General features: G+C 43.7%; 1 protein-coding gene across 1 annotated transcript in view; it reads right to left on the reverse strand.

Annotated features, from left to right (window-relative positions):
- The window catches only part of ITIH6 (inter-alpha-trypsin inhibitor heavy chain family member 6), a 104,330-nt gene that overhangs the window by 13,012 nt on the left and 77,477 nt on the right, over positions 1-13,841 (reverse strand). The window contains exons 8-9 of the mRNA XM_077479416.1: positions 6,085-6,256; positions 493-2,046 (exon numbers count right to left, since the gene is read on the reverse strand). Of these exons, the coding sequence (XP_077335542.1) occupies positions 493-2,046; positions 6,085-6,256 (1,726 nt within the window). The remainder of the gene's footprint in view (positions 1-492; positions 2,047-6,084; positions 6,257-13,841) is intronic.

The raw sequence follows: 13,841 nt of genomic DNA on the forward strand, positions 1-13,841 counted from the left end.
TGCACCAGATTTTGCATTCTCCTGTTTTAGTAAACCAATCAGATTATTGCTTTATTGCATCAAAGTCCTTAGGAGTGGTAATTTTCTAACAGCTATGGATATCTACACGCCTTCTAAATGCAGAATACCAAGATTTAAAAAGTCTATATTTTTTAAACTATTAGCATTTTCGACTTCTGTCCTTAACATTCAGAAAATGCAAACTGTTGTGGGGTTTTTCTCATTCTGCCCCACTTCAGTGGAAGAGGGAAATTAGACCCACGCACAAGAACATGCAAACAGCCCAGTCAAATCCTGCCCAAAATTGGAGCTGGTAAACTCTACTTTCAATTTACATTAAATGGCATTAAATTTACTCAAAAGTTGGCCAAACTGTCACGAACAGGACACTCGATCAACTTACAAATATTCTGTGTTTTACCCATCAAAAAGAGGAAAAGAGCATAATTTGGCTACAAAATATTGAAGAGCACTCTTTAAAATGTATTGTACCTGTGATCTCTTCAAAGTAGCTGTAGTCAGGGGGTGGGTTGAGTGACTCCACGAAAGTTGGATACGAGAATGTGCCAGGCAAAAGTTCAGTGTCCTCAGGAAGAATAAGAAGCCTAAGGTGTGTGGGGTTTACAGGGAAAGATGTAGGTGGCACTGTAGTTTGAGACTCTTCTACAGCTTCCACAAACCCTTCACCAAGCGTATTTGTGCTTTCATATGAGGAGACAGAAACTTTACTGGTCATTGCCTCTTGTGTGCTTTCTGTAACATTGACAGTAGAAACACTGGTTGAAACCATCAAAATACTTGGGCTGTCTGAGCTGGTGTAAATGCTAGGAATTTTTTCTGTCCTGGTTAATGTTGTTCCTGTTGGAACCAAACTGGTTGGGTGAAGTGTGTTGGTGGGAAGCAATGTAGTATTGTGACGGATGACTGAAAGTGTTGTCAAAGATGGAGCAGAAACTGAAGCCATGGTCGTCAGTTTTTCCAAAGTGTTGGTTGTCGTCAATCCTTGAGTTACACCAGGCTGATTCCTGGTTATGGTAATCTGGGTAATTGTAGCCTTAGAAGTGGTTGCCTTTGTTGTGCTTATCTTGGCTGTTGTTGAAGGCTTTGAGGTTTTAGTGACTGGTTTTGTAGATCGGGCTGTGGTTGTTATTTTGGCTTTAATGGAAGTAGTGCTTGGAGAAGGGGTAGTCACAGGACTCTGGGATGTAGCAGTTAAAAGCGTGGCTGTAGTGGTAGGATTAGCAGAAGTTGTAGCTGTGGTTGTTTTGGGGTCCTCTAGATCATCAGGTTTCACTATTATGAGAGAAGTAACAGGTGTCACAAAGTTGTATTTAAGAGATAAGTTAGTAGCTTTCTCTGTCAGTATCTTTCGAGCGATGCTGTCATTGGCTTTAATCCTAGCCTGCAACAAATCCTGGATCGTGAAGTAGGCCCAAAGCCTCTGGACAAACCACTGAATTTCATCCACATTGCCTGAACACCCGAAGCTGGGCTGTGTAGCATTATCCACCACAGAGATGTCATTTTCAAGACTTATCTTCTCTTTCTGATTATGTGCAGTCATTCGCACCTGAAGATTTTTGGCTTCTGGCTTTACTTTTCCTGTGACAACCAGCTCTGATCCCTCAAAATAATTGGGAAATAGGGTCTGTGTCACATTTTGGGCCATTTCTCCAAGGTAAGCCAATTCAATGTCAAAGAGGAGAGGGCTGGCAATCTCATCGTAAAATCCTTTTAGCTGCAGAGTGGCATCAGAATGTTCATAGATACGACGTGCTATGCCACGGTTTTCAAGGGATAGCCTTCGCATGAGGTTGTAGTCTGCATCATCGCCAAATGCAAGGCAGAAAAGTGATATGGTTCCTCTAAGGGCTTTATGGGCATTTTCAAGGATGCGAGAGGAAGATGTTACTCCTGAGGTGGCCTCTCCATCTGTCAGGAATATGATGAGAGGGATCTTCTGCTTGGTGCCTCCTTTTTCTGGTTTACTTGATGTCTTGTTAAAGATAGAAGAGGCAGCCAGAACTGCAGCATTAATATCTGTCCCTAAAGAGATATACAATATTAGATCCCTTAAAGTATAAATAAAACCAATCATTGAAATCTCATACACGTTTTATAATGTTAATTTCATTTTAAAAGTCATTTTCAAATTACTCACAAGCCCTACACCATTTAGACAGTAAAGCCATCACATGCACTGATAAAGGCTAAGAAGTCTGAAACAGCTGTATGCAAGTTAGTAATACTGACTCTGTAATATTTTGGCTATATCTGTGCTATACACCAGCAGTTTTAGATGCCCGGTCAGCTAAAAGGGGCAAAATGAAAAAAACGAGGCACCAAACCTAGTGCTAGCTACTGTATATATGGAGCAATTCCCAACACCTTCTCTGTGATGGGGGAGAGTCTGTGATGGGGGGATCTGTGATGGAGAGGAGTAATGGGGGGGGGTGATCTGTGATGGGGAGGGGTCTGTGATGGAGGGCTCTGTGATTAGGGGAGTCTGTGATGGTGGGATCTATGATGGGGGGATTCTCTGATTGGGGGGGGGGGGGAATCTGTGATGGAGATGAGTCTGTGATGGGGGGGGGTTTGTAACGGAGAGGTGTCTGTGATGGGGGAGATCTATGATGGACAGGAGTCTGTGATAAGAGGATCTGTGAAGGAGGGGATCTGTGATGAAGAGGAGTCTGTGATGGGGGGGATTCTGTGATGGGGGGAGATCTGTGATGGAGAGGAGTCTGTGATGGGGGGTTTTGTGATGGAGAGGAGTCTGTGATGAGGGGGATCTGTGATGGAGGGGAGTCTGTGATGAGGGGGTCTATGATGATGGGGGATCTGTGATGGGGGCTCTGTGATGGAGGGCTCTGTGAAGAGGGGAATCTGTGATGGAAAGGAGTCTGTGATGCCCCCCCCCCCCCCCCCGGTCTGTGGTGGAGAGGAGTCTGTGATGGGGGGAATCTGTGATGAGGGGAGTCTGTGATGAGAAGGGTCTGGGGTGGGAGAGGGGAACTGTGATGGAGGGGGTCTGTGATGGGGGGGATCTGTGACGGGGTGGTATGTGATGAGGGGAGTCTGTGATGGGAGGGGAGTCTGTGATGTGGGGAGACTGTGATGGAGAGGGGTCTGTGAAGGAATGGTCGGTGATGAGGGGAGTCTGTGATGGGGGTAGGGGGAATCTGTGATGGGAAGGTCTGTAATGAGGGGAGTCTGTGATGGGGGGGATCTGTGCTGGAGAGTGGTCTGTGTTGGGGGTGGAGGAGTCTGTGTTTGGGGGATCTGTGCTGGAGAGGGGTCTGTGATGGGATGGTCTGTGATGAGGGGAGTCTGTGATGGGGGTGTGGGGAATCTGTGATGGGATGGTCTGTAATGTGGGGAGTCTGTGATGGGGGGATCTGTGCTGGAGAGGGGTCTGTGATGGGGGTGGAGGAGTCTGTGTTGGGGGGATCTGTGCTGGAGAGGGGTCTGTGATGGGATGGTCTGTGATGAGGGGAGTCTGTGATGGGGGTGAGGGAGTCTGTGATTGGGGGATCTTTTATGGGATGATCTGTGATGAGGGGATCTGTGATGAAGAGGGGTCTGTGATGGGGGGGGGGGGGGGGTCTGTGATGGGATGCTATGTGATTAGGGGAGTCTGTGATGGGAGGGGGGTGTGTGATGGGGGTGGTGGAGTTTGTGATGGGGGGGATCTGTGATGGGATGGTCTGTAATGAGGGGAGTCTTTGATGGGGGACCTGTGCTGGAGAGGGGTCTGTGATGGGGGTGGGGGAGTCTGTGATGGGGGGATCTGTTGTGGGATGATCCGTGATGAAGGGATCTGTGAAGGAGAGTGACCTGCACAGAGCCCTACTGCTAACCCTACTGAACACCTTTGAGATTAATTTGAATGTCAATTGCGATTCAGGGTTTCTCATTCAAAACCAGTACCTGACCTCAGGGCCGCTGATAAGGGGGTACCACCATGTCCTGCTGTATGGGGCCCGGGCAATGGGGGGGCCTGGCAGGTATATGTTACATTGTAGAGTGCAGGCACTTTTCAAAGCTTGTAAGCAGCTCTTAGATGCACTAATCTCCTGGGGCCCCATCCTCTCCTCTCTGAGCATCTCCCGGGGCCCCATCTTTCCATCAGTGGAGCCCAAGAGGCAGTAGCAGGAACAGTTTTTTTAGGTAGGTGTAGAGGCAGCCAGTGCTGCGTTTGCCAACAATTTGTTTAAAGTTCCAGACCCCAGCCTGTCTATCCCTGGCGGAGTGATATGGATGGGATGTCTGTCTGCCTTGCTCGCTCAGTAAGTGTTGAGGGCAGAAGGCGGCGCTGCAGCCAGCAGGTGACTGTGAAGGACCATAGCCGTCAATTAGCAAGGTACGTGGAATGGGTATAGTCTGTGCAGATATCATCATCCAGGCAGCAGTGGCAGGGGCACAGAGCAGGGCCAAGGGGGAAGCAGAAGGGCAACAGTAACGTGAGCTGGGGGAGCCTGGAGGCGCATTTTTTCCACTACAAAGCTGACAGGTGTAGTGACAGCAGCATCACTACTCCTGTCAGCTTTGCGCTGGATGAGAGAAGGCAAATCAGGAGACCAGGAGAGACCTGGGAGGAGGTGCGGGAGGTGCTTGCTTTCCTCCCCAGCTTCATGTTGTTACTGTTGCGCTCCTGCATCACCACCATCACATTGGAACTTTACAATTTGCTTACCGGCCCCCATCTCCTCCCAGCAAAAGAAGGGTAAGCAAACTCTGTAAAGTCCCAAACTGGCATTTAGTGGTGTATTCGAGTCAATACCTCTTATGGGAGGGGGGATTTGTGCTACTATGCTATGTACAAATGTGACAGCGAGGATAAGCTTTGCTGCACAAGAACAAAGAGAAATAGAGTATTGGGATTTTTAAAAAATGCTGAAACCTCCTAATGGAATAATATCGGACACAGTGATGTATAAAGTAACAACATTTTATTAAATACATAAAAATGTCTTATATCACAAAAATATGAAACAGCCAACTCTGTATACACCTGTAAACAGCCTCAACATCAAGGTGAACAATATCCTCAATAGTCACATATATGTGTAATCATGAATCATGATTAACACTCAGGGCCAAAGTATGAGAAAAGAGACACAGCCCAACGTGTTTCACATGGTAACTTCTCGTTGACAGAGAGGTCGGTGTACTAGAGCTAATTCCGTAAGTAGTAGTTCTGGGAAACCTCTAAAGAGGCATTGAATGTTCCCACCGGGGTACTGCAAAATTGGTCAAATGTCCATCTCAATCATGTAGGTCTGAAACCAGCCCAAGAAAAGCTGTCCCACAAAGCACATCAGAAATCCCATACACAGGAAATGGCGATTTCAAGCTAAATCGATCAAAGTTCTGCCATGCTGCACTGGGAGAAATCTCCCCAGTATAGCCACAAACAACTGCAAAGGCAAGGAACAGCTTCCAAATGCTGATATGGTCACAATGTTAAATCTTCATTCATGGCAGAAAACATCAAAAAGCCAACCGCAAAAGGCTCCCTTCCTGGTTTCACAATAATAACAACATTCCCTATGGAAAGCAATCTCCAAATGTGGATCCACCAGCTTTGCTGCACAAATAACATCAAACATATGTTGTCCCCTCTGCTGCCTCAGCAGCATACGGGGGAGCAGTGGGGGGGGGGGCAATAAAAACGCATGACAGAGACATGTGTTGAGGGGGCCCAGTCAGGTAAGCTGTACGGGGCCCCATAATTTCTAACAGCAGCCCTGCCTGACCTCACAAATGGACACAAATTGCCACAGACAAAGAACCTTTGAAATTTTGTGGAAAGCCCTCCCAGAAAAGTTGAGGTTGTTATCACTAAAAAGGATGGGGGGTGAGGAAAGATGAGGGGAGATATCCAACAAGCTCTGATCGGTGTAATGGTCAGGTAATGGTTTGCAAACCTTGGGCCATATATTGTATATGAAGTTACAGGGATTTTTACATGGCATGTGCCACTGATTAATGTCCTTTATTTTCCATTTTCACTTTAGCAACAGAATAAGACTTCAAATATCTCTATAATACATAACAGCTCAGTACAATAATCCCACTTACATCCGTCAGCTTCAATCTTGCTCACATACTCCTTTGCACTCTTGATATTCTGAGCTGTGGCCTGGATGGAAGTGCCGGGTCTCCACACCTGTACTACATCTGAGAAGGTAATGATGTTAAAGTGGTCATCTCGGTGGAGGTCATTTAAAATGACGTACATAGCACTCTTTGTCTGAAAGGATAATTATAATGTACTTTGTTACTTGTCTGAGTGCAGCGATGGCTAATTGTACAGTTAACCATTGTCTTCTACTTCTGAAATTACTGTATACAGTTTTATTAAAGACCCATAATGAAGGCAATTAAAGTAATGTATAGGAAAAACTTCTCGTTTTTCAGGGAAGGATTAGAACGTCTGCCAATGATGTGCACTATTTCTCCCACTGACACCAATGATGGGGCACTATTCCTCCCACTAATATCAATGATGGGGCACTATTCCTCCCACTAATATCAATGATGGGGCACTATTCCTCCCACTGACACCCATGATGGGAGGTTAATACAGATGCCTATTTCTTCTCCCACTGGCCACAAATCCAACCCCTCTATAGTTTGAAGGATAGTGAACTGGCCCTTTGCTTAGAAAGTTTGGAGACCCCCTGGTCTATATCATAGTTACATAGTAGATGAGGTTGAAAAAAGACGCAAGTCCATCAAGTCCATCCCATGTGTGTGATTATATGTCAGTATTGCATTGTATATCCCTGTATGTTGCGGTCGTTCGGGTGCTTATCTAATAGTTTATTGAAAGTATAGATGCTCCCCGCTGAGACCACCTCCTGTGGAAGGGAATTCCACATCCTTGCCGCTCTTACAGTAAAGAACCCTCTACGTAGTTTAAGGTTAAACCTCTTTTCTTCTAATTTTAATGAGTGGCCACGAGTCTTGTTAAACTCCCTTCTGCGAAAAAGTTTTATCCCTATTGTGGGGTCACCAGTACGGTATTTGTATATTGAAATCATATTTCTCTCAAGCGTCTCTTCTCCAGAGAGAATAAGTTCAGTACTCGCAACCTTTCCTCATAACTAATATCCTCCAGACCCTTTATTAGCTTTGTAGGCATAAAAAACAAAATATCCATCCAAATAGGCCAAAGGTTGCCTACATCCCAGAATGCAGTAGAGAAGGAAAAACCCCCCAGTGGAGATGGGACTTTAAGGGCAACAGTGTATAATGGTAAACAAATATATATTTTATTCAAAAATTACATATATACATACATAAATAATTACAACAATATACAGAAATTATAAAAACAAGAATAGTGATACTGGTAGATTCTCATGTAGATCCGGGCAGCTCGACGCTTTTCGGGACCAGTTATATCCCTTCGTCAGGGGCACTTGTCAGGAAGAGAGTCATACTATATAACAAGGATTCAAAGAGACATTAATGAGAAGTACAAATAGATAATCTATGCTGACAATGGAAGACTAAAACATGTGGAGCGGCAAGTAATGAAACATACAACATAGCATGTAAAAAACATACCCATAGCACACAAAGGAGTGTTGGCTGTCAGACCAATGGCGAAACAGAGGACCACGACCAGAACAGATAGCCAAGAGCTGTACCCCCACTCATCCACATGATTCCTCCAATAACACAGTGTGATAAGAGGGTTGTGTTCCTTAGATGAATAGTAAAGGTGTATCAATGGTCCTATAAAGGCTCCACGCACACCAGTCTATGAAAAAAAGTATTAATATATTTAGACCAGTAGAGCTGGTACATATATTACATATAATATGAACACAATTACTTTAAAGCAAAAGAACATTTCCCACCTCTACTTGAGCAGTTACTCAAGAAGAAGAAAGGAGAACAGACTGTAGAGGACCGGACCGGCCAAAGAAGGGGATACATAGGATGCCAATCCACAAAGAACTCTAAGAAAAAATTCTAAAAGAGGGGAAAAAAAAATTATAGACCAACTTATAGAATTCTTTCTAATGCCGCGTACACACGACCAGACTTTTCGAGGGATTAAGTCCGACAGACTTTCGAAGGAGTCCTGACGGAGTTCTGGCAGAATTCTGACGGACTTTCCGAATGAGCAGACTTGGCCACACACAATCACACCAAACTCCGACGGATTCGAACGTGATGACGTACGACTCAACTCGAATAAGGAAGTTCATATCCAGTAGCCAATAGCTGCACTAGCGTCGGTTTTAGTCCGTCGGAATAGCATACACACGAGCAAATTTCTCGGTAGGAACTGGGTCCGGCAGAGTTCTGGCCGAAAAATTTGAAGCATGTTTCATTTCTAAAGTCTGTCAGACTTTTGCGAATCAAAAGTCCGTTGCAGCCCACACACGATCGAATAGTCTGCCGGAATCATTCCGTCAGACTTTGGATGTTGAAAAGTCCGGTCGTGTGTACGGGGCTTTAGAGTTCTTTGTGGATTGGCATCCTATGTATCCCCTTCTTTGGCTGAAGTCCGGTCCTCTACAGTCTGTTCTCCTTTCTTCTTCTTGAGTAACTGCTCAAGTAGAGGTGGGAAATGTTCTTTTGCTTTAAAGTAATTGTGTTCATGGTGTCCTGACGTTGATGGCGGTGGACGTGTATCTCTATAGCTCCCTGCACCCACCGAAAAATCCACCGCCATCCGCATTAAATCAAGCACGACTGGACATCATTTGACCACCATTGGATGTAGAACAACAAGCCGCTCCTCCCTGGGCAACAATTTCGATCGCTATCACTCCACAGACGCCTGTTATCCTTTGCTGGGGATTCCTCATAGCCGCCGCCATCTTGCTCTCGCGGGGCCTCCCGCGGGGTTCACACACTACATCCTCCTACAGGTAAGGGACGACCATCTGTCCCCCTTTGCTGGCTTCTCCGCGCCCCGCGGGGGTTCCGGTGGCCGCCCAGCGTTTTTCTGATCCTCGGGGGTGCCGTGGCTGGTCCCGGCCTGCCGCGGCCTAGTCGGGCCTGAGGATCCCCGACCTTTCCTGAGGCGGCGGCCCGGGGGAGCGATCGGCGGCAAGCCCAGCCCTATTTGGACGTTCATCGGTCCTCCCCAACATTCCAGCCTGTCTATATACATAGCTCTGTGGCCACCCTAGTCCTCCACAACCCCGGGAGCTCTACTGCCAGCCCTGGCCTGAAGAGGCCTAATCAGGCCTGAAGATCCCCGGCCTTTCCTGAAGCGGCCACCCAGGGAAGTGCTCCACAGCCAGCCTAGCCCTTTCTTGTGGCCATAGTCTTTAACCATAACTGCCCAGACATCGATTATATGGTCCACAAACAGAAGCTCAGAACAGGGCTTGCTGCCCCTACAGCCAGAGCGCCCCTGAGTCAACAGGCACCCCAGGCTTTGTTTATTGAGGTACCCTCTCCATCTCAGGGACCCCCAGACTCAAGTGAAAATAAATTGTCTTTATGAATCAGCCCTGACTATTCCACGGAGAGCGCCACAATTCCATCGGATTGACCTGCCTCCATCTCAACAACAGATCCTTTCTCTATTTTTAAAACCACTTTTTTTTTTTTTTTCTCTCTTTTTTTGATGGGGAGCATGCGCGGCATGGAAAGGGGCGGCCGCACCTAAAGAGAACTCCGGCATCCACGGGGCTTTCAGCCACAATCCTGGGGCTATAAACACCAGAAAACGCTCATTTTTTACACACCCCCTACAATAAGTCTTTGTGCATGCCTAATTCGCAGAAAGGGAGACGTGGGAGCCACCAGAAGTCCCGTTCTCTATACCCTCTCAGATCACAAACTCCAGGAAACATGGCAAAAAATGGCGCCGACCGCGGTCTTCCTTCATCTGCTACCTTCCCTCATACTACAGAGCCTCTGCAACTAGACTCAGCTCCTGCAAACAGTGAGTACAATCCACTTTCAAAAGCAGAACTGGATGCTAGCTTAGAAGCATTATATACTAAACTACACTCCAACTTTCAAACTGAGATACAAAAATCTACAAACACACTGTCCCAAGAGATAGCAGCCATAGGAACGCGTACAGACCTGTTAGAAAACAAACATGATGAGCTGGCAATCGCTTTTAATGATCTCTCAAGAGAACATGAAACACTTTCTTCTGCATTCTCACAGTTACAGGCGCAAGTAGAAGATTTGGACAATCGTAACAGAAGAAACAATCTTAGAATCAGAGGCGCTCCAGAATCGATCACAGATTTAATCGCCTATTCCACTAAACTATTCCAATCCCTGCTTCCTGACCAGGACCCTATCTCCTTTAAATGTGACCGAATTCACCGCGCTCTGAGGGCTAAACCTCCTCCTGACAAACCCCCCAGAGACATTGTCTTATGTCTCAAAGATTTTCTTATTAAAGAAGAAATAATGCGGGCAGCACGTGGGATCAGGAACATCACTTTGGATGGGATACAACTGCAACTCTTTCCAGACATCTCCCAAGCAACGCTGGACAGACGCAGAAATATGAAGGAGATTACATCGGCTCTCTTCTCAGCCAGAATCAGATATAGATGGGGCTTTCCCTTTAAGCTGATAATCCCTCATAATGGCACCACATATATAGCTACCAACATATCAGAAGGAAGAGACATCCTAACCAAACTAGGCCTCCTGGATCCCAGCAACATTCCTCGCACCCCAGCTACTCCACGTCCTGCTCCAATATGGAACACTCCAGCATCAAGGAGAGAGGGTCGCAGAGCGAGACATGAAAGCGCACAACGGGACTAATGGTCTCCCCTCTCTTACGTGAAGATTGACTAAACATTTTTTACGGGTATACCATTCTACCTCCAACAAGCAGAAATTTTTCCTTTTTTTTTTTTTTTTTCCCTCTTCTTATTTGTATTTTCAAACTTTATTAACTTTAATAATTTTTCCCTTTCTCCATCTAATGTTTGTTTTCCTTTTTTTTTTTTTTTTTTTTTTTTTATCATATATGTTCTCCTTTTTCTCCTCCGCACACTCTGCCCAACAATACAAAGGTTGTTACCCCAGATTTCATAGTGTTCAGAGCTATTTTCAATACTACATTTAGTAGTTAGATTGATTTTTTTTCACAAAAGTCACTTATATTTATGTTTTTTTCTACCAAAGCTCTGGTTTACCCAATACTGCCATCTTGTGTCTGTTTGGGGGAACTGCGGAACCTCTGACAGATTAGGCTGAACACATTAGGTTTGCTCTTTTTAAATTAATAAGAGAACCTCATCACTCATCATTTTTTCCCTTATTTAGCTTTATTTAAACCTTCTCTTAGCACTTAAGCTTACTCTCCGCATATATACTTTTTTTCTCTAATTTTTATTATGTTCCCTTTTAATTTCTGTCTACACTTTTTTCATATATTATTGTTTTTTCCCTATATATATGCAGCCTAGCAACATAAAGGTTGATATCCTAGATTTTATAATGTGCAAAGTTACTCTCAATACTACATGTATTAGCTATACCTGATTTCACAAATACCACTTATTTATACAGGTTCTTTTCTACCAGAGCCCTGCTTTACCTATTGCTGCCATCCTGTGGTTATTTAGAGGTGCTGCGGAGCCTTTAATAGATTTTTGTTGAATATACTGTTTGTTCTATCTAAATTATCAAGAATACCTCTCCACTTACCCTCCCCCCCCCCCCCCCCCCTCCTTTTTTTTTTTTTTTATTTTTTTTCTCATCTCTTCTCCACCCTGTCCTTCATTTAATTTTTATTTAAGCTTTTTTGTATTTTGGCTTACTCTTTACTTTTACATATAATTTTTTATTTATTTATTTATTTTATTTATTTTTATTTTTTCTCTCTTTCTCATTTTCACTACTTACACCCGTTTCTTACAGGCAGCACAAAATTATATATCACTTTTAACCAAAGTGGCTGCCCCGCTCTATGCCGTCATGATTTACCCCCACTCAGTTACTATGTTCTCCCTACACATAGGGACTTCTCAATTATTACCCTATTTTGATTTCAAAGTTTATATATTCAGATATATTATACTGTTTTTGGTTCTTTTTTGTAATTTTCTTACACTGAGTTTTAGACTAGTTGGTCTAAACAAATTTCTCTGTCGGTTGAGGAACCTTTTTTTTCTCAACCCCTTACAACTTTTTTTTTTATTATTATTATCATTAAGTCTATTGTTATTACTCTGGTTATTATTACAGGTTCACATTTGGCAAAACCGAAAATCTACTGAATCATTTCTAACGTTTTTGTTTAATTATAGATATGGTACAATTTTTCTATTAAGCCTAGATATGCATAGTTTAAGAAGAAAAATATTGACTAATTCATCATACACATTAATACACCCAATCACGCTTCATTATTGGTGGTATGAGTTCACCGAATACTTTGCATTACCCTTACTTACAGCTGATCCCAAGACCCATAAAAAATTACAATGACTATTACAATAGTATCACATAATGTTCAGGGCTTCAACTCCCCGAACAAAAGGAAAAAAGCTTTTGTTCAATATAAATAACTCAATGCAAAAATAGTAATGTTACAAGAAACTCATTTCATGAAGGACAATCACCCTACCTTTTTCCATAAAACATTCAATCAATCTTTTTACACAACCTCCTCCTCCAAGACCAAAGGAGTCGCTATTTTTTTACACCATTCCTTCCCACTAGAAGTTCAACAGGTTTACAAGGATCCAGACAGTAGGTTTATAATCATCAAAGGCTCCCTCTCAGGTAGAGATATCACAATTGCTAATATATACGCCCCTAGCGATGCCCAATCCTCTTTTTTCCTACAATTTTTCAATACACTTCAACAATTTCACTCACCACATATTATTTTAGGAGGAGACTTTAACTCGGTCCCCCAACCCAATCTCGACCGCAGCAGACAAAACCCAAATTCTAAATCTTTCTCCAAAACAACCACCTCACACATTAATGACTTACAACTGATTGATTCCTGGAGAGCACTGAATATAGGTGCACGAGAGTACACTTTTTACTCACACCCACATGACTCTTATTCCCGGATTGACCACATACTATGTACCCCAATAATTCTAGCTAATGCGAAAGACGCCACTATACTTCCCTGCTCTTGGTCAGATCACCATATTGTCACATTTTGTACCCAATTTATTGGCTTAACCCCCACCCCCTACTCATGGAGACTCAACGAATCTCTACTAACAGATCCCACCCACCAACATGAAATTGAAATGGAAATAAAAGAATATTTTTCATTAAACTCAACACCAGATATTTCCCCATCTACGCTTTGGATGGCACACAAAGCAGTTCTAAGAGGTCACCTTATCAAATGTGCAGCTCAAAGTAACAGACTGAAATGGGAAAAAATCCATGCTATCACTAAAGACCTTAACAAATTATACAAAGTCCATACAAACACTCATGACCCTGACATCTTTAATATGATATCCCAAAAACGTAACGAACTGGATTCCTTATTAACGTTTAAAGCCGAGAAGGCACTTAGATGGTCGAAGGCTAAATTTTTCTTATCTAGCAACAATTACTCCACAATGTTCGCACGTAAGCTTAACCAATCCATCAAGCCTACACATGTTTATAAACTCAAAAATGATTCCAATCAAATAATCACTCATCCACAAGAAGTACTCTCCATTTTCAGGAATTTTTACTCTAATTTGCTGTCAACCCCATCCTCACCTATCCCTCCCACATCACTCTCTTGGTTAGACAACCTTCCCTTTCCCAAACTTACACAAACACAATTAGATACTTTAAATGCGCCATGCACAGAAGAGGAATTACTTACAACAATTAAATCCCTCAAAAAAAAT

Source organism: Lithobates pipiens, unplaced genomic scaffold, assembly GCF_037356315.1.
Source record: "Lithobates pipiens isolate NorthernLeopardFrog02 unplaced genomic scaffold, aLitPip1_a1.2 Scaffold_1, whole genome shotgun sequence".
Lineage (NCBI taxonomy): Eukaryota > Metazoa > Chordata > Amphibia > Anura > Ranidae > Lithobates > Lithobates pipiens.